Here is a 19,253-nt window from a genome sequence, read left to right on the forward strand (position 1 = left end):
ATAAATGGGGCAAAATGTCAGTAGTTGGTGATTCTGAGTAAAGTATATAGAAGTTCCTTGACCTACTCTGGCAACTCTTCTGTAAGTGAAATTATTAAAGGAAAAAGTACAAAAAAAAATTTTTTTTTAACCCAGCCAGAGAAATAGAAGCAAACTATAAAAATGAAAGTAGAAACTAATTAGATGCTAAAACAGGCAGATAGAGATAGGCAATCAATAAAGCCAACCCAAAGCTTTTCTTGGAAAAGACCAATAAAACAGAACATTGTTCAGCAAGTCTGAAAAATGGAGGGAAGAGGGGAAGGAATGAATATTAGAAGCAAAAAAAAAAAAAAAGGAAATAATTTTAGAGAGTTTTTTTATTATAAGAAAACATGCATTTAATCTAATAAATGTGAAGATATAGTTGAAATGGACACTTTTCCTAAAAAATGATATATTAGCAAAATTCCCTTACGAACAGGTAGAAACTTGAACATACAAATAACTACGGACAAAAGTTAGAGGGTAATCCAAGATCTATCTATCCTAAGAAAGGTGCTAGACCCAGATAAATTTATGCAAAACATTTACCAAATATTTTTTGATTACTCATTTTTATGTTATATAACCATTATAGAGTTTAGAAAAACTTTAATCAGTCTATAAACAATATAACTGCAGCATAAAAAATTATAGAGAAAAGAAAGAAGAGAGAAGGAGAGGGGAAGGAGGAAGGGAGGAGGGAAAGGAGGGAGGGAAGAAAAAAGAGAGGAAGAAGATACATTATAATTCTAACTTATGAGTATAGTGCACAAATACATCAATAATAAATTGAAACCTAGTTTTTCAAAAGAATAATATATCATAACCAAATAGATTTTATCCAAAGAATTTAAGGAAGATTCAATAGTTAGAAATTCATTAAAATCATTCATTATAGGGCTTCCCTGGTGGCACAGTGGTTAAGGGTCCGCCTGCCAGTGCAGGGGACATGGGTTCAAGCCCTGGTCCGGGAAGATCCCACATGCCGCGGAGTAACTAAGCCCGTGCGCCACAACTACTGAGCCTGCGCTCTAGAGCCTGTGAGCCACAACAACTGAGCCCACGCTCCTAGAGCCCATGCTCCACAAGAGAAGCCACCACAATGAGAAGCCTGCGCACCACAACGAAGAGTGGTCCCCGCTCATGGCAACTGTCGAAAGCCCATGCAGCAATGAGGACCCAACACAGCCAAAAATAAATAAATTAAATAAATACATTTTTTTTAAAAAGACATTTTTTCCAAATAAAGTCACGTTAAAAAAAAAAAAGTGCCTACCTCGGAATACAAGTTTGTTACCTTTAAAAAAAAATTATGCACTATACTAACAAATTATTATGATCACTCCTTTAGACAGAAAGTAAAAGGTCATTTGATAAAAATTCAACATTCCCCTTTAAAAAATCTAGCAATCTAAGAACAGAAAAAAGCCATAAAGGAAAAGATTTACAAGTTTGACATCATCAAAATTTAAAACTTCTACATAACAAAAGACTGGGATAAAATTTTTTTAACCAATAAGGCAAATTCCAACAAATCAATAGAAAAAGACAACAAACACAACAGAAAAATGGGCAAGTCACAAAGCAGAAACTATGAATGACTAATAAATATACCAAAAAACTAAACAAAGGAAAGTCCTCAACTCATCAGTAATTAAGGAAAAAGAAATTTTAAAAATATGTTATTTCATACACCTTCAATTGGCAAAAAAATTTACAGCTTAATATTAACAAATTATCAAAGGTGTGAAGAAATTCACATACTCTTGTGAGAATAAAAACAAGTAAAGCCATTTTGAAAAACAATTTGGCAGTTATCAATTAAAATTTTAAATTTAAAATTGACTCAAGTGCCCAAGGAGTGTCATACAAGAATATTAAAGCAGTGTTGTTCATAATGCTGTGAAAAAAATGAAAACAATCTAAATGACCATCATCAGAGGAAGAGTTAAACCATGATCATTTGCACTATGGAATACTATACAAGAGCAATTCAAGAGTGTGGTAGATCAACGTCAACATGGGAAGATCCCCAAGACATGCTGTTGAGTAAAAACAAGAAACCAAACACAATCATGTTGAAAAAAATTACAGCATGTAATTATTTATGGGCAAAAATGCAAACACTATTCATTTCTATAGGTACATACATTTACATGGAATGCACAGAAAAGGGTCTGCAATACACCAAAATGTTAACTGTTATTATCTCCTGAGAGAAACTTAGGAGTAGGGAAGATGGTCAAAGGGGCTTTAAATTTATTTAATTATATTGATTATATTATTTAATTATATCTGAATTGTTTAAAATAAAGTGTTTGTTAATTGTATAATTAAATTAAAATTTAGCAAATTATGTCATAACCAATCTGAGGAATATAATGCATCGATTCAAAACAATGTAGCAGCTTTATATGCACTGACGTGACAAGAAGAAAATCATATTTATATGAATATGTACAGTAAGAAATCATTTACAGGGGGAAAACAGAAAACTATACATTTCTATAGGTATGTACACATGCAGCTAATGCATAAAAGAAGGTCTGCAAGAATACCCAACCAAACTATTAACTGTTATTACCTCTTCGGGAGAGGCCCTTTTATGCAAAAACAAACAACAAAACAAACTATAGAAATGTATGTGTGAATTCAGTAGGGTAATATCGTCATACTTGTACTAACATGGGAATTCATCTCTATGTGCTCATGGGAAAAAAAAAAAAGAGGGAGATAAAAATTTAAATACTGCAACCCACCATTCCACAAAATAAAATGTGCCCAGGAGTGAACATGAGTTGGAAGACGTAAATTTTCGATGGTGTGTATATATCGTCAAATGAAGTGATGCCAAGGTTTAATGATATGCATCTGGTGATAACTCAAGAAATGGTGACTTGTATCAATATGGAAGAAAAACTAGTTTTGAGAAACTTACTAAAAACCAGGATGTCTATCTCCAGTGCAGCAATTTCCCCTAAACTTAAGAATTATTCAAGAGTTATTTTGATGATACATGGCCATGCTATCTTTATAGAGCCAAACCCCTATGTAAGATGTGACACCACTATGTCTCTCTACACATATATATTGCTATCCATCAAAATACGTATACGGGCACTGTTCAGTATTGCCCTGTACGATGATGACTGTTTAGAACATTGGCTAGTCAGCATAATATATGAATATGATCTTTTCTTTTAGTCAGTGGACACTAGCTGCCTTACTGAGCCATTCTCACATTGAGAGGCAATACAGAGTGCTTAAGAATCCAGACTCTGGAGCTTAATTGCCGAGGTATAAATCCTGGCTCCAGCACTTACTCTCTGTGTAAAGTGAACAAGGTAACTGCTTTCCCACATCTTAAAATAAAACAAACAAAACAGTAAGCAACAACTATTAGCTATCACTATTATTATAGAAGTAAATAGAAAAAAAAAGAAAATTACCCTTTCCTCTCTACTTCTACCCTTCAGTCACACTCATTTTCTGTAGGGTGGCAACTTCCAGACTTCTTTTTCTGTGCTTATTTATACATGCACACCCCTTTTCCCCCTCAAGACCTTCTTCTCCCCCAACCTTGTCCTCGTGTGGGTTTGTCTGTGTGGGTGTGGGTGTGTCCCTCTCTCTCTCTCAGGCCATACCCTGGTTAGCTCTGCACACACATTCTGGAAATGGGAGCTCTAAGTGAATGAGAGTTACAATGGGCCCATCATTACACAGTTACTATGAAGACACATTCCAAAGTAACTGATTACTTCTGGTAAATATACAATTAGGGAATATGTCTGTATCCTCTGTATCCCTTAGGGTTGTTCTAATGGAAGATTTAGCATTACTATCATCCATCTGACACAACAATTAGGCTTAGGCAAATTCAAATATGCCAAAAAAGTTTTCCTTTGACCACTAAAACAATCCAAATCAAATTTACTAAATTTGATGCTTTCATACAAATTATTCACTCATGTAATATGCATTTCCAATTAAGTCTGTCAAAATAACTTTCCTTTTCCCTCAACTTTCACGGTATTTTATCCTTTCCTCTTAAAATATATCATGTTCTAGTTTTTGTTCACAAGTGTTAGCTCCACTATAAGACTGATATACCCCTTGAGACTCTAAGAAACTTTAGTATAAAGTAGATGCTCAACAAATGTTTATTGTACAACAGAAAAATATATGTGCAATATTTCAAGAGTGTAAGTATGATAATTTTACTACCATTAATTTCCCTTAGTTTTATCACAAGTCACAGAGATAACTGTGATTACGTACCAGTTTTGTGACTCTTTGTAGGACCTCTAACCTCTCTTGGCTTAAACTTCAAGTTTCATAAAATGAGAATAACACATAACTTATAAGAACTTAAAATAAGAGAATATACATAAAAATACATATTTACTACCTAGTACATGTCAGACACTCTGTTGATTTGTGTGCTGAATGGATTGATCACTGACAAGAGAGAAAAGAGGCAAGGAGAATGCAACCCTTGGGCTGCTTCTGATTCAATTATCTGAGCCCAAGATATAATACTTTTGAGTTCTTACTGCAAAGCTGGGATGAGAATGACACATTATGGCACTGAAAAGGTACTCATAACCCCAACAGTCTTAAATCAATGAAACTAAGATTTTATTAGACCAAAAAAGAAAGGAAAAGAACAGAGTTAAAGGGAGGGTCTCTCTCATACCAGTCTTTTTTGCCTGATTTTCAAAATTATGTCAGCCAGAAATATTTCTCTAACTCAAACAGACCTTTCTTTAAAGCTTTCTTCAGTACACACACTACCATAACACATTCTTCAGCATGAGGCAATCTTATGACAAAGTTCTTTGGGTATGATGTTCCTTTGTATATATCGTACTGGCACCAGTCAGTTTAATGTGAAGTTAAATTATGAAAACACAGGACTCCCCTGGCAGTCCAGTGGTTAAGACTCTGTGCTTCTACCGCAGGGGGTGCGGGTTTAATCCCTGGTCAGGGAACTAAGATCCGGCATGCCATGAGACAGGGCCAAATAAATAAATTTCAAAATTTATATTAAAAAAAATACAGAAAGTTAACCAGAAACAGCTGTATATCTTTAGGGCATATAAATAATTTTCAGTAGAAAAAAATAGTTAATATGATATCTTTAATTTTTTCTCAGTTTTAAACAAACGTGAGAGGCCCGTGTATAAAAAAAAAAAAGTCTAAGATATCTGAAGTACATATAATCACCTGGGGACTTTAACATCAAAATATTTTCATTATGAAATGAAAGCTGAGAAATAAAGTCACACTCTACTCCCTTAAATTCATTTAAAATCACATCCACAAAATAATCCCATTCTCTAGCCAAATGAAGTATTAGACTATGTTTTTGTTTTTGTTTTTTGTGGTACGCGGGCCTCTCACCGCTGTGGCCTCTCCCGCGGCGGAGCAACAGGTTCCGGACGCGCAGGCTCAGCGGCCATGGCTCACGGGCCCAGCCGCTCCACGGCATGTGGGATCCTCCCAGACCGGGGCATGAACCCGTATCCCCTGCATCGGCAGGCGGGCTCTCAACCACTGCGCCACCAGGGAAGCCCTATTAGACTATGTTTAACATACTTTTACTGACTTAGTTAAAACAAAGACTAGAAAGATATTCTTTAATGTACTGCACACATGACTTCTTTATTTTGATATACTCAGTCTACTTTAGTTCCGCAGTGTGTCTCCGTTTTTAAGAAATAGTTACACTGTAGCTATTTCCAAACAGTCAGCATTCAGCTTGCTGGTGGTTAATATGACTTCCGGAAAGAAGCAGGGGAATGCTCTAGCCTTCTTAAAGCCTCATCTCCAGAGGTTAAGTATTTTTAAATTGCATATTAGTAAACTTTTGCCCTAGTCTTTCCCATTTATAGATTTATCTCTTTAAGAAGAAAAATTAACAACATAATCTAGCTCATATGCCTCAAGTATGCTTTTTCATCAAAATATTTTAAAATAATCATGTAGGCAACAATGGCTTAGAGATTACCTGTGACACAATTCAAGGAGTTTTATATCAAGTATGAATCATAGTGGGCCAAGTAAATCCACGGCTGTGGTTATTTCCCCAGTTCCTTAATGTATAACTAGACTAGACATACTTAGCAACTGGCACACTCTGCATATTGATTCTCTGATCCTTGGAATAAGGATCATTATGATAGGAATGATCAGGTAGAAGCCCCTAGAGTTTCTTCTCCTCACCAAGATATTTTTACAAAGCAGTATTACAGAGATGAGTACCATAACCAAAAACATGAAAGATGAAAGACGATGATAGCTATCACATTCCACTTAACTTGCTTGCTTGGGCTATATGTAAAGCAGATGGATCTTGAAAAATAATTGTGAACTATTTTAAATGTAGACTGGTAATGACTCCAACTGCAGCTGGTATTCAAAATACAGTATTTTTACTAGAACAAATCAGCATTAACCTCTGTAACCTAGTAAAGAAATGCTTTTTTCTCCATATTAATTTGCAAAGAATCCCAGAAACACTTTGCTTTTAACTGACAGGTTTAACAGTACACTATCACAGTCTTGCCTCAGATCTATGTCAACTTTCCTGCTCTCTAAACAAGTCCACAGAAATTATGATCATATTGACAGTCCACAAAACATCACATTGGCCTGCCACACTGAAGGCATTATACTGACTAGATCTATGGACAGGAAATAGCCAGCACTTTAGATATCTTAATATTACATATGGAAACCAGAAAGCATGTAGTTAAACCCCACTCCTAGGTTTCTGTACCAGAGTCCAGTCAGGAAACAGAAAATACAAAGTTTTATTAACAGAAAGGATTTAATATAAATAAGTAAGTAGGTATAAAATTGTTAACTAGATTATTGAAAAAGTAAAAAGTAAATACTATGGTGTCACAGAAGTATCAACTGTAGAAAGCTGTTACCACTCCTGGGGGAACAAAGGATAGGCTGAAATTATTAAAACTTAGAAGCTTGGAGGAAGAGCTCTTTAGACTCAAAACTGAAGACTCCTGGAGAGCGGACACTGCTCAGCTGGTGCTCTGGTCCACCTCACTCACTGAGTTTTAAGTTCTGAGTTTTAAATACTGAGTTTTAAGTTCTTATCCCAAGCTACCTAGTTAGTGGTAGAGTTTGAACTAAACACTGGTCTTCCGACTTCTGACTTTATGAATGCTTTCTACTACAGCACACTCCCTGATCAATGTTTTGTCAGGTCACTCAAATATTCTAAGTTTCCTTTAGCTTAAAAAATATTAAAGAGAGGACCTTCATGATGGTGGAGGAGTAAGACGTGGAGATCACATTCCTCCCAACAAATACATTAAAAATACATGTACGTGTGGAACAACTCCTACAGAACACCTACTGAACGCTGGCAGAAGACCTCAGACTTCCCAAAAGGCAAGAAACTCTCCACCTGCCTGGGTAGGGGAAAGGAAAAAAGAAAAAACAGAGACAAAAGAATAGAGATAGGACCTGCAACTTGGGGAGGGAGCTGTAAAGGAGGAAACGTTTCCACACACTAGGAAGCCACTTCACTGGTGGAGGTGAGGAGTGGGTGGGAGAGGGAAGCCTCAGAGCCACGGAGGACAGCGCAGCAACAGGGATGCGGAGGGCAAAGCGGAGAGACTCCCACACAGAGGTCAGTGCTGACCAGCACTCAACAGCGTGAGAGGCTTGTCTGCTCACCCACCAGGGTGGATGGGGGCTGGGAGCTGAGGATCGGGCTTCGGAGGTGAGATCCCAGGGAGACGACTGGGGTTGGCTGAGTGAACACAGCCTGAAGGGGGCTAATGCTCCACAGCTAACCAGGAGGGAGTCCGGGAAAAAGTCTGGAACTGCCTAAGAGGCAAGAGACCATTGTTTCGGGGTGTGCGAGGAGAGGAGATTCAGAACACCACCTAAACAAGCTTCAGAAACAGGCACAAGCCGCAGCTATCAGCACGGACACCAGAGACAGGCATGAAATGCTAAGCCTGCTTCTGCCGCCACCAAGAAGCCTTTGTGCGAGCACAGGTCACTATCCACACCTCCCCTCCTGGGAGCCTGTGCGGCGCGCCACTGCCAGGGTCCCGTGATCCAGAGGCAACTTCCCCAGGAGAACGCATGGCGCCCCAGGCTGTTACAACGTCATGCCAGCCTCTGCTGTCGCAGGCTCACCCCGCATTCTGTACCCCTCCCGACCACCGGCCTGAGTGAGCCAGAGCCCCCTAATCAGCTGCTCCTTTAACCCCGTCCTGTCTGGGCGAAGAACAGACGCCAGAGGGCGACCTACACACAGAGGCAGGGCCAAATCCAAAGCTGAACCCCAGGAGCTGTGGGAACAAAGAAGAGAAAGAGAAATTTCTCCCAGCAGCCTCAGGAGCAGCAGATTAAATCTCCACAATCAACTAGATGTTCCCTGCATTGTGGAATACCTGAATAGACAACGAATCATCCCAACATTGAGGCAGTGGGCTTTGGGATCAACTGTAGACTTCGGGTTTGCAGAATGCAACACCCTGGTTACTGATTTCTATGTTTATCATAGCATAGTTTTTAGTGATTCTTACCATTGGTGGATTTGTTTACTGGTTTGCTTGCTTTCTTTTATTTTATTATTTATTCTTATTTTTTATTTTAATAACTACATTTATTTTATTTATTTATTTTTCTTTCTTTCTTTTTTTCTCCCTTCTCTTCTGAGCCGGGTAGCAGACAGGGTCTTGGTGCTCCAGCCAGGTGTCAGGCCTGAGCCTCTGAGGTGGGAGAGTTCAGGACATTAGACCACCAAGACCTCCTGGCCCCATGTAATATCAATCAGCGAGAGCTCTCCAAGAGATCTCCATCTCAACACTAACACCCTGCTCCTCTCAACGACCAGCAAGCTCCAGTGCTGGACACCCCATGCCAAACAACTAACAAGAACACAGCCCCACTCATTAGCAGAGAGGCTGCCTAAACTCATAAGTTCACAGACACCCCAAAACACAACACTGGATACGGTCCTGCCCACCAGAAAGACAAGATCCAGCCTCATCCACCAGAACACAGGCACCAGTGCCCTCCACCAGGAAACCTACACAACCCACTGAACCAATCTTACCCACTGGGGGCAGACACCAAAAACAACGGGAACTACGAACTTGCAGCCTGCAAAAGGGAGACTCTAAACACAGTAAGTTAAGCAAACTGAGAAGACAGAGAAATACTCAGCAGATGAAGGAGCAAAATAAAAACCAACCAGACCAAACAAATGAAGACGACATAGGCAGTCTACCTGAAAAAGAATTCAAAGTAATGATAGTAAATATGATCCAAAATCTTGGAAATAGAATGGAGAAAATACAAGATACGTTTGACAAAGAACTAGAAGAACTAAAGCGCAAACACACAATGATGAACAACACAATAAATGAAATTTAAACTGCTCTAGAAGGAATCAATAGCAGAATAACTGAGGCAGAAGAACGGGTAAGTGACCTGGAAGATAAAATAGTGGAAATAATTACCAGAGAGCAGAATAAAGAAAAAAGAATGAAAATAATTGAGGACAGTCTCAGAGACCTCTAGGACATTAAACGCACCAACATTTTAATTATAGGGCTCCCAGAAGAAGAAAAGAAAAAGAGTCTGAGAAAGTATTTGAAGAGATTATAGTTGAAAACTTCCCTAATATAGGAAAGGAAATAGTCAATCAAGTCCAGGAAGCATAGAGTCTCCTAGAGGACAAATCCAAGGTGAAACATGCCAAGATACATATTAATCAAACTATCAAAAATTACATACAAAGAAAAAATATTAAAAGCAGCAAGGGAAAAGCAACAAATAACATACAAGGGAATCCCCACAAGGTTAACAGCTGATCTTTCAGCAGAAACTCTGCAAGCCAGAAGGGAGTGGCAAGACATATTTAAAGTGATGAAAGGGAAAAGCCTAAAACCAAGATTACTCTACCAGGCAAGAATCTCATTCAGATTCAATGGAGAAGTTAAAAACTTTACAGATAAGCAAAAGCTAAGAGAATTCAGCACCACCAAACCAGCTTTACAACAAATGCTAAAGTAAGTTCTCTAGGCAGGAAACACAAGAGAAGGAAAAGACCTAAAATAACAAATCTGAAACAATTAAGAAAACAGTAATAGGAACATACGTATCGATAATTACCTTAAATGTAAACGGATTAAACACTCCAACCAAAAGACACAGACTGGCTGAATGGATACAAAAACAAGACCCATATATATGATGTTTACAAGAGACTCACTTCAGACCTAGGGACACATACAGACTGAAAGTGAGAGGATGAAGAAATTTATTCAATACAAATGGAAATCAAAAGAAAGCTGGAGTAGCAATACTCATATCAGATAAAATAGACTTTAAAATAAAGACTACTACAACAAACAAAGAAAGACACTACATAACGACCAAGGGATCAATCCAAGAAGAACATGTAACAATTGTAAATGCTTATGCACCCAACATAGGAGCACCTCAATACATAAGGCAAATATTAACAACCATAAAAGGGGAAATCAACAGTAACACAATAATAGCAGGGGACTTTAACACCCCACTTTCACCAATGGACAGATCATCCAAAATGAAAATAAATAAGGAAATGCAAGCTTTAAATGACACATTAACGATATGGACTTAATTGATATTTATAGGACATTCCATCCAAAAACAACAAAATACACTTTCTTCTCAAGTGGTCATGGAACATTCTGCAGAATAGATCATATCTTGGGTCACAAATCAAGCCTTGGTAAATTTAAGAAAACTGAAATCGTATCAAGTATGTTTTGCGACCACAACACTATGAGACTAGATACCAATTACAGGAAAAAACCTGTAAAAATACAAACACATGGAAGCTAAACAATACACTACTTAATAACCAAGAGACCAACGAAGAAACCAAAGAGGAAATCAAAAAATACCTAGAAAAAAATGACAATGAAAATACAATGACCCAAGGCCTATGGGATGCAGCAAAAGCAGTTTTAAAAGGAAAGATTATAGTAAAACAATCTTACCTCAAGAAACAAGAAATATCTCAAATGAACAATCAAACCTTACACCTAAAGCAATCAGAGAAAGAAGAAGAACAACAACAAAAATATTAACAGAAGGAAAGAAATCATAAAAACCAGATCAGATATAAATGAAAAAGAAATGAAGGACACAATAGCAAAGACCAATAAGACTAAAAGCTGGTTTTTTGAGAAGATAAACAAAACTGATAAACCATTAGCCAGACTCATCAAGAATAAAAGGGAAAAGGCTCAAATCAACAGAATTACAAATGAAAAAGGAGAAGTACCAACTGACACTGCAGAAATACAAACGACCATGAGAGATTACTACAAGCAACTTATATGCCAATAAAATGGACAACCTGGAAGAAATGGACAAACTCTAAGAAGGGCACAACCTTCTGAAACTGAATCAGGAAGAAACAGAAAATATAAACAGACCAATCACAAGCACTGAAATTGAAACTGTGATTAAAAATCTTCCAACAAACAAAAGCACAGGACTAGATGGCTTCACAGATGAATTCTATCAACATTTAGAGAAGAGCTAACACCTATCCTTCTCAAACTCTTCCAAAATATAGCAGATGGAGGAACACTCCCAAATGCATTCTACGAGGCCACCATTATCTGATACCAAAACCAGACAAAGATGTCACAAAGAAAGAAAACTACAGGCCAATATCACTGATTAACATAGATGCAAAAATCCTCAATAAAATACTAGCAAACAGAATTCAACAGCACATTAAAAGGATCATACACCATGATCTAGTGGGGTTTATCCCAGGAATGCATGGATTCTTCAATATAGGCAAATCAATCAATGTGATACACCATATTAACAAACTGAAGGAGAAAATCAAATCATCTTCTCAATAGATGCAGAAAAAGCTTTCAACAAAATTCAACACCCATTTATGATAAAAACCCTCCAGAAAGTAGGCATAGAGGGAACTTACCTCAACAAAATAAAGGCTATATATGACAAACCCACAGCCAACATCATTCTCAATGGTGAAAAACTAAAACCATTTCCACTAATATCAGGAACAAGACAAGGTTGCCCACTCTCTGGAAGTTTTAGCCACAGCAATCAGAGAAGAAAAAGAAAGAAAAGGAATACAAATTGGAAAAGAAGAAGTAAAACTGTCACTGTTTGCAGCTGACAAGATACAATACATAGAGAATCCTAAAAATGCTACCAGAAAACTACTAGAGCTAACCAATGAATTTGTTAAAGTAGCAGGACACAAAATTAATGCACACAAATCTCTTGCATTCCTATACACTAATGACGAAAAATCTGAGAGAGAAATTAAGGAAACATTCCCATTTACCACTGCAACAAAAAGAGTAAAATACCTAAGAATAAACCTACCTAAGGAGACAAAAGACCTGTATGCAGAAAACTATATGACACTGATGAAAGGAATTAAAGATGATAAAAACAGGACAGATATACCATATTCTTGGATTGGAAGAATCAACATTGTGAAAATGACCATACTACCCAAAGCAATCTATAGATTCAATGCAATCCCTATCAAACTACCTGTGGCATTTTTCAAAACAAAACAAAAAATTTCACAATTTGTATGGAAACAAAAAGACCCTGAATAGCCAAAGCAATCTTGAGAAAGATAAACAAAGCTGGAGGAACTGGGCTCCCTGACTTCAGACTACACTACATAGCTACAGTAATCAAGACAGTATGGTACTGGCACCAAAACAGAAATATAGATCAATGGAACAGGACAGAAAGCCCAGAGATAAACCCACACACATGTGGTCACCTTGTCTTTGATAAAGGAGGCAAGAATATACAATGGAGAAAAGGCAGCCTCTTCAATACATGGTGCTGGGAAAACTGGACAGCTACATGTGCAAGAATAAAATTAGAACACTCCCTAACACCATACACAAAAATAAACTCTAAATGGATTAAAGACCTAAATGTAAGGCCAGACACTGTCAAACTCTTAGAGGAAAACATAGGTAGAACACTCTATGACATAAATCATAGCAACATCCTTTTTGTCCCACCTTCTAGAGAAATGGAAATAAAAACAAAAATAAACAAATGGGACCTAATGAAACTTAAAAGCTTTTGCACTGCAAAGGAAACCATAAACAAGACGAAAAGACAACCCTCAGAATAGGAGAAAATATTTGCAAATGAAGCAACTGACAAAGGATTAGTCTCCAAAATATACAAGCAGCTCATGCAGCTCATTATCAAAAAAACAAACAATCCAATCCAAAAATGAAAAGAAGACCTACACAGACATTTCTCCAAAGATGATATACAGACTGCCAACAAACACATGAAATGATGCTCAACATCACTAATCATTAGAGAAATGCAAATCAAAACTACAATGAGGTATCACTTCACACCTGTCAGAATGGCCATCATCAAAAAATCTACAAACAGTAAATGCTGGAGAGGGTGTGGAGAAAGGGAACCCTCCTGCACTGTTGGTGGGAATGTAAATTGATACAGCCACTATGGAGAACAGTATGGAGGTTCCTTAAAAAACTAAAAATAGAACTACCATATGACCCAGCAGTCCCACTCCTGGGCATATACCCTGAGAAAACCATAATTCAAAAAGAGTCATGTACCATAATGTTCATTGTAGCATTATTTACAATAGCCAGGACATGGAAGCAACCTAAGTGTCCATCGACAGATGAATGGATAAAGAAGATTTGGCACATGTATACAATGGAATATTACTCAGCCATAAAAAGAAACTAAATTGAGGTATTTATAGTGAGGTGGATGGCTCTAGAGACTGTCATCCAGAGTGAAGTATGTCAGAAAGATAAAAACAAATATTGTACGCTAACACATATATATGGAATCTAAAATAAAATAAATGGTTCTGAAGAACCTAGGGGCAGGACAGGAATAAAGATGCAGACGTAGAGAATGGACTTGAGGACACGGGCAGGTGGAAGGGTAAACTGGGACGAAGTGAGAGAGTGGCATGGCCATACATACACTACCAAATGTAAAATAGGTAGCTAGTGGGAAGCAGCCACATAGCACAGGGAGCTCAGCTTGGTGCTTTGTGACCACCTAGAGGGGTGAGATAGGGAGGATGAGAGGGAGGCTCAAGAGGGAGGGCATATGCGGATACATGTATAATATATGTATATGTATAGCTGATTCACTTTGTTATACAGCAGAAACTAACACAACATTGTAAAGCAATTATACTCCAATAAAGATGTTAAAAAATATATATTAAAGATATTTAAGTAAGATTCTCTGTACTCACATAAGTAAATTATGGACTGTCATTTCTGAGACATCCTTTTCCACCCCACACTGGGCAGAATCTGCTCTTTTAAAAGCATGCTATAACAAAGAGGCCTTTGGGGGGATCATAGTTGTTCTATTTTTACCTGGATGTTGATTAACATAGTTGTGCTCATTCTGAAAATTCACTGAACTATACATTTACGATTACTTTTGCACTTTTCTGTATGTGTTTACGTCGGAATTCATAAAGATAGCAAAAGTATGCTGCCACCTTCCCAGAATCCCCAGAACTGATAAATTCTTGTTTTGTTAATCTTTTCATCTCCCACAGATTAGAGGAAGGAACAATGACAAACTTTATTCCTGGATTTAATTCCTGAAAACAAATGAGAAACTGAATGGTGATGTGGAAATGACTGAAATCATGGGAGAAAATAACGATGCCAAATGACAACTTATTGAGAAATTGCTAAATACTGAGAAACCTGGAACATTAAATGTATCTGCAAAGAGAGAGCACAGAATAGTTGAGAACTTTGAAATTAGCCCAAGAACTAGCTCCATAATTTACTAAACTATGTGACTTAAGTAAGGTTATTTTATTCCTGTAAGACTACTCATCTGTAAAATGTGTTCAATAATACCTACCTAAAGAGATGTATGAGGATTAGAATGAAGACACTGAAATGTTTTTCATGTATCTGAAATGAATGAATATTATTAATGTATAAGAAAGGTAATGCAACCTTATGTGACACTGCAAGGAAAGAGAAGGAGGAGGAGGAGGAGGGGGAGGCAGAGGAGATTACAGCGACAACAGCACAGTTGAATTCTTTCAGAGGTATAACAGTAACTTTCATCTTGGTATCCTCAACATCTAATATAGTACCTACTACAGTGAATATTTGCTTAATTGAACTACATATGATTTGAGGGAAGTTAGCAAAATAGTGGTCAGAGAATTAAGAGTAAAATAATAGATTTTGTGTGTAAAAATCAAGTGGAGATCATTGTAGGTTAAATTTTCAGGATGTCTTACAGAACATAGCAATTGGATATGAATGTAGGATTAAAGAAATGTGTTTATTTTAATGAACATTTAAATAGGAAAAAAACAGAGAACACAGATTTAAAATGTAAGAGAGATTACAACTGATGACATAAACATTCCGTTAAAATGGTTTCTGACCAACAATTCCCAAAGCAGCATTTTCCAACTTCCTAATAAAATGCCCAGGAAAATAGAAAAAACAAACAAAAAAAACCCCTACACTACTAGCCAAAACTAAAAGCTATAGACAATCAGATGCCAGAGTTCAAGAGGAACTAAGGTTAAGTATGAGGCAAATGGAAGTAAACTAAGAAATAAAAAAGAATCCAACATATTAAATACCCCCTGATGCTGTGGTAATCTGAATGGGAGGGGATATCTGTATGTGTATGGCTGATTCACTTTGTTGTGCAGTGGAGGCTAACACAACATTATAAAGCAACCATACTCCAGTAAAAATTTTAAAATAAATAAAAAATTTAAAAAATACCCCCGATGGTTTCACTTGTGAAGTGCAAGTCACATGGAAAAGGAAGGGTGTAGGGGGGATAATCATCTTTCCTTGGATTTGAAGGCCTACAACCTAAATCAAACAAAAAAAAAAGATGCCATCCTTATCAACACCACAGATGGAAAGAGTTAATCCCCTTTACCCACTTGCCCTCAGTAGTCTAGATCTAGGCATAGTCTGTAAGCCATAAGATGTAAACTATAGAAAGTGGGGAGTGAGGTACTGGCAGTGATAGAGTACATTCCAGAAGTCAAGAGTCTCAAGGAGTAACATGCTTGAGGAGATAAGGATAAGAAGAACCCGGTAGCAGTACATAGATGAATTGCGGTTTTATTGTACTACAGGTCTGTGTTCTAAAGAATCAGTCCCTGGGGAACAGAAAAAAGTTGCCAATTAAGTAAAGTTTTATATAAGGATTGGCAAATGAAAATCCCTAATGAATTAAACTAATACATCAAACAGTTTATTCCAAAAATGTAAGGATAATTCATTTTTTTAAATGTATTACATTTTAAACAGGAAAAACAATATGATCAACTCAATAGATTTATATAAGTATAAATACAAATGGCCAGCAAACATTAGTAACTATGACAGATGCAAATGAAAACTATGTTTTCTGATCATCAGAATGACAAGATACTTAGGACTGATAACAGCCAATACTGTGAAAGGACAGTCTAACACAATTCTAGTAAAAGCAGGTTCACTCTTTTGTGTGAATTCTATAATTTTTACATGTTTACAAGTACTGGTACTGGAATATATTTTTACACCATGTGTAACACTGTACTAGCGTCCAATTAGTCCAATGGTTCTCAAGGTTTTTGGTCTCAGGACTCCTCTGCACCCCCCAAAATTAGTGAGCAGATGAATGGTTACCAGGGGCTTGGGGAGGGCTGACTACAAAGGGGCAGGAGGGAATCTGGGGTGGGTGATGAAACGGTTCTCTATCTTGATTGTGGTGGTAGTTACATGACTGTATGTGTTTGTCCAAAATCATAGAACTTTATATTTAAAAGGGTGAATATAATACAGGTAAATTAAAATTTAAAAAGGCTGACTCCAAAACAAAATTCTTGAAGACCCCCTAAAAAGCTTTTCTTTATGTGGGTTATCAATATTTATTAGCTTATTAGAAATCATAAATGAGACAATTTTTGAATAGTTCCTTAGGTATTCATTTTTTAAATAATAAATGCACTAAATGTTAAAAAATAATATATTTTTCATGAAAAATAACTATTTTCCAAAGTAAAAAATATTTGGTGAGAAAACTCACACTTTTTTAGTAAATCTCTTTCATGTCTGCTTCAAATTGAAAACAGATGGATTCTCATATCTGCTTCTGCATTCAACCTGTTACAGTACGGCAGGTCATGTGGCCTCTGGAAAACTCCACTGTATATTTGTGAGAAAATGAGTGTGAAAAAGATGACATCTGCATATTATTATGAAAATAATTTTGAGTTGGAAGTGTCAGGAACCCCAGGGGCTCCTGGACCACACTTTGAGAACCTCTGATTTAAGCTATACAAGAAAATACCAGGGCCTCCCTGGTGGCGCAGTGGTTGAGAGTCCACCTGCCGGTGCAGGGGACATGGGTTCGTGCCCCGGTCCAGGAAGATCCCACATGCCGCGGAGCGGCTGGGCCCGTGAGCCACGGCCGCTGAGCCTGTGCGTCCGGAGCCTGTGCTCCACGACGGGAGAGGGCACAACAGTGAGAGGCCCGCGTACCACAAAAAAAAAAAAAAGAAAAGAAAATACCAAATACTGAATATGGCATAATAATAAAATGTACTTATTTTCAAATCAAGGAAGCAGTCTCTTATGCAGATTATCTGTCCCGATTTAATACACTAATATTCCCCTTATCCAGGTCAAAACTGCTACCAAACAATGATTTAGGCTGAACTACAAATTTCAATTTAAATGAAAAATATTTCTGAGGTCCAAGCGTTTTAAAGAAAACAAAAAAACCGCAAAAAACAGACCATAAGAGGTACAGCATCATCCTCAATCCCTCACTCACTGACTGTAGGACGAGGCAGATTAAAAGCAGCATGAACACAGAGAAAGTAAGGCAAAGAAAATGCCTGATCTCAAAAAAAGAAGAAAGCATAAAATGAAAAGGCAGGTAGAATAAGGGCAAAAGTAAAGCAATACAGGAGCAAATATATCCTGAATGTAAAATACAAGAAAAAACAAATATTGCTCCTTGTGTGCATGCTTGAAAGAACTCAAAACTCTGTATTAAGACCACATCCCCACTGTACAGAGAAGGGAAGCTACGGCAAATGGCTTTTCTTGTACAACGTCACTCATATGACCCAGAATGGGAAGCCACTCCTCTCAGCAATCATTGTCTAACACGCTAAACAAGGTGGGAGACCTCTCCGTTAAGGGGAACTTGGGGGTGCCTACTTAAGGCTCTTTATTTCAGTGTTTACCCAACTTTCAAAACCGGAGAGCCGTCCAGAACCATTCACTACCCCAAGCGACGAAGTCAGACGTGCTGTCTCCGGGAGCTTTGTTCCCAGGTCATTTTAAAATACTTTCCAAGGAACTGGTGGCACCGCCGGGAGACGGCGCAACCCCTGGGCGGACGCGGGCAGTCCTGGGCTCCCAACAGCGGCTGCGGCCGCCCTGTCACCTGTCCCGGGAGTCCCGCCCGCGGCGGTGGGGCGCCCCGCACTCCCCCCAACCCAGCGCCTCCTTTGGCGAGGACCGCCCGGGCCTCATTTTCCCCACCTGTACTCGAGGGGTCGGACGGGCCACCTCTCGGCGCCCCTCTAGCTCGACTATAGGACTCCGGGCGGGGGGGCAGCTCGGCCGCTACCCCGCTCAGGCCGTACTCGCTGTGAGGGGGATCCCGAGGGGGCCGGTCCTCGGCGCCCCGCACTCACCCGGCTGATGCTTCAGTGCCATCACCGACACCAGGTAGTGGGCGATGTCAAAAAAGGGAAACATGGAAGTACGAGAAAAGGCAAGGGACAGCTCATTCCACGGACAGTCCATCACGACGACCGACCGCCGCAGCCGAAGCAGCCGCGGCGACGGGTTCCCGGCGTGCGCGACGAGGGGAGGGGTAAGTTACGGCCGCGGCCGCCCGCTCTTCGGCTGGGCCTCTCGGAGCTCTGCGCGTGCGCCTTGACACCCGGCGCCGGCGCGCGGAGGGGGCGGGCCGCGTGTCCCAGGAGCCTCGGATGCGCTGGTGGTTGGCCGCTGGGCGGGGTGAGGAGGGCCGGGGCTTGTTCTAATAAGAGTCCAGCGTCTTCTGCGTGCTGCGAGTTGTGTAAGACGCGGAGAGTGGTCAGATGAATACAACATAAATAATAAATATGCATTATTTCT

General features: G+C 38.7%; 1 protein-coding gene across 1 annotated transcript in view; it reads right to left on the reverse strand.

Moving 5' to 3' along the window:
- The window catches only part of TMEM38B (transmembrane protein 38B), a 69,813-nt gene extending 50,797 nt beyond the window's left edge, over positions 1-19,016 (reverse strand). The window contains exon 1 of the mRNA XM_027105305.1: positions 18,806-19,016. Coding sequence (XP_026961106.1) covers positions 18,806-18,917 — 112 coding nt within the window. The 5' untranslated portion in view covers positions 18,918-19,016. The remainder of the gene's footprint in view (positions 1-18,805) is intronic.
- Between the last annotated feature and the right edge of the window lie 237 nt (positions 19,017-19,253).

This window comes from Aethalodelphis obliquidens, unplaced genomic scaffold (assembly GCF_003676395.1).
Source record: "Aethalodelphis obliquidens isolate GAN/ISIS:26980383/991018 unplaced genomic scaffold, ASM367639v1 scaffold7, whole genome shotgun sequence".
In the NCBI taxonomy this organism is placed as follows: Eukaryota; Metazoa; Chordata; class Mammalia; order Artiodactyla; family Delphinidae; genus Aethalodelphis; species Aethalodelphis obliquidens.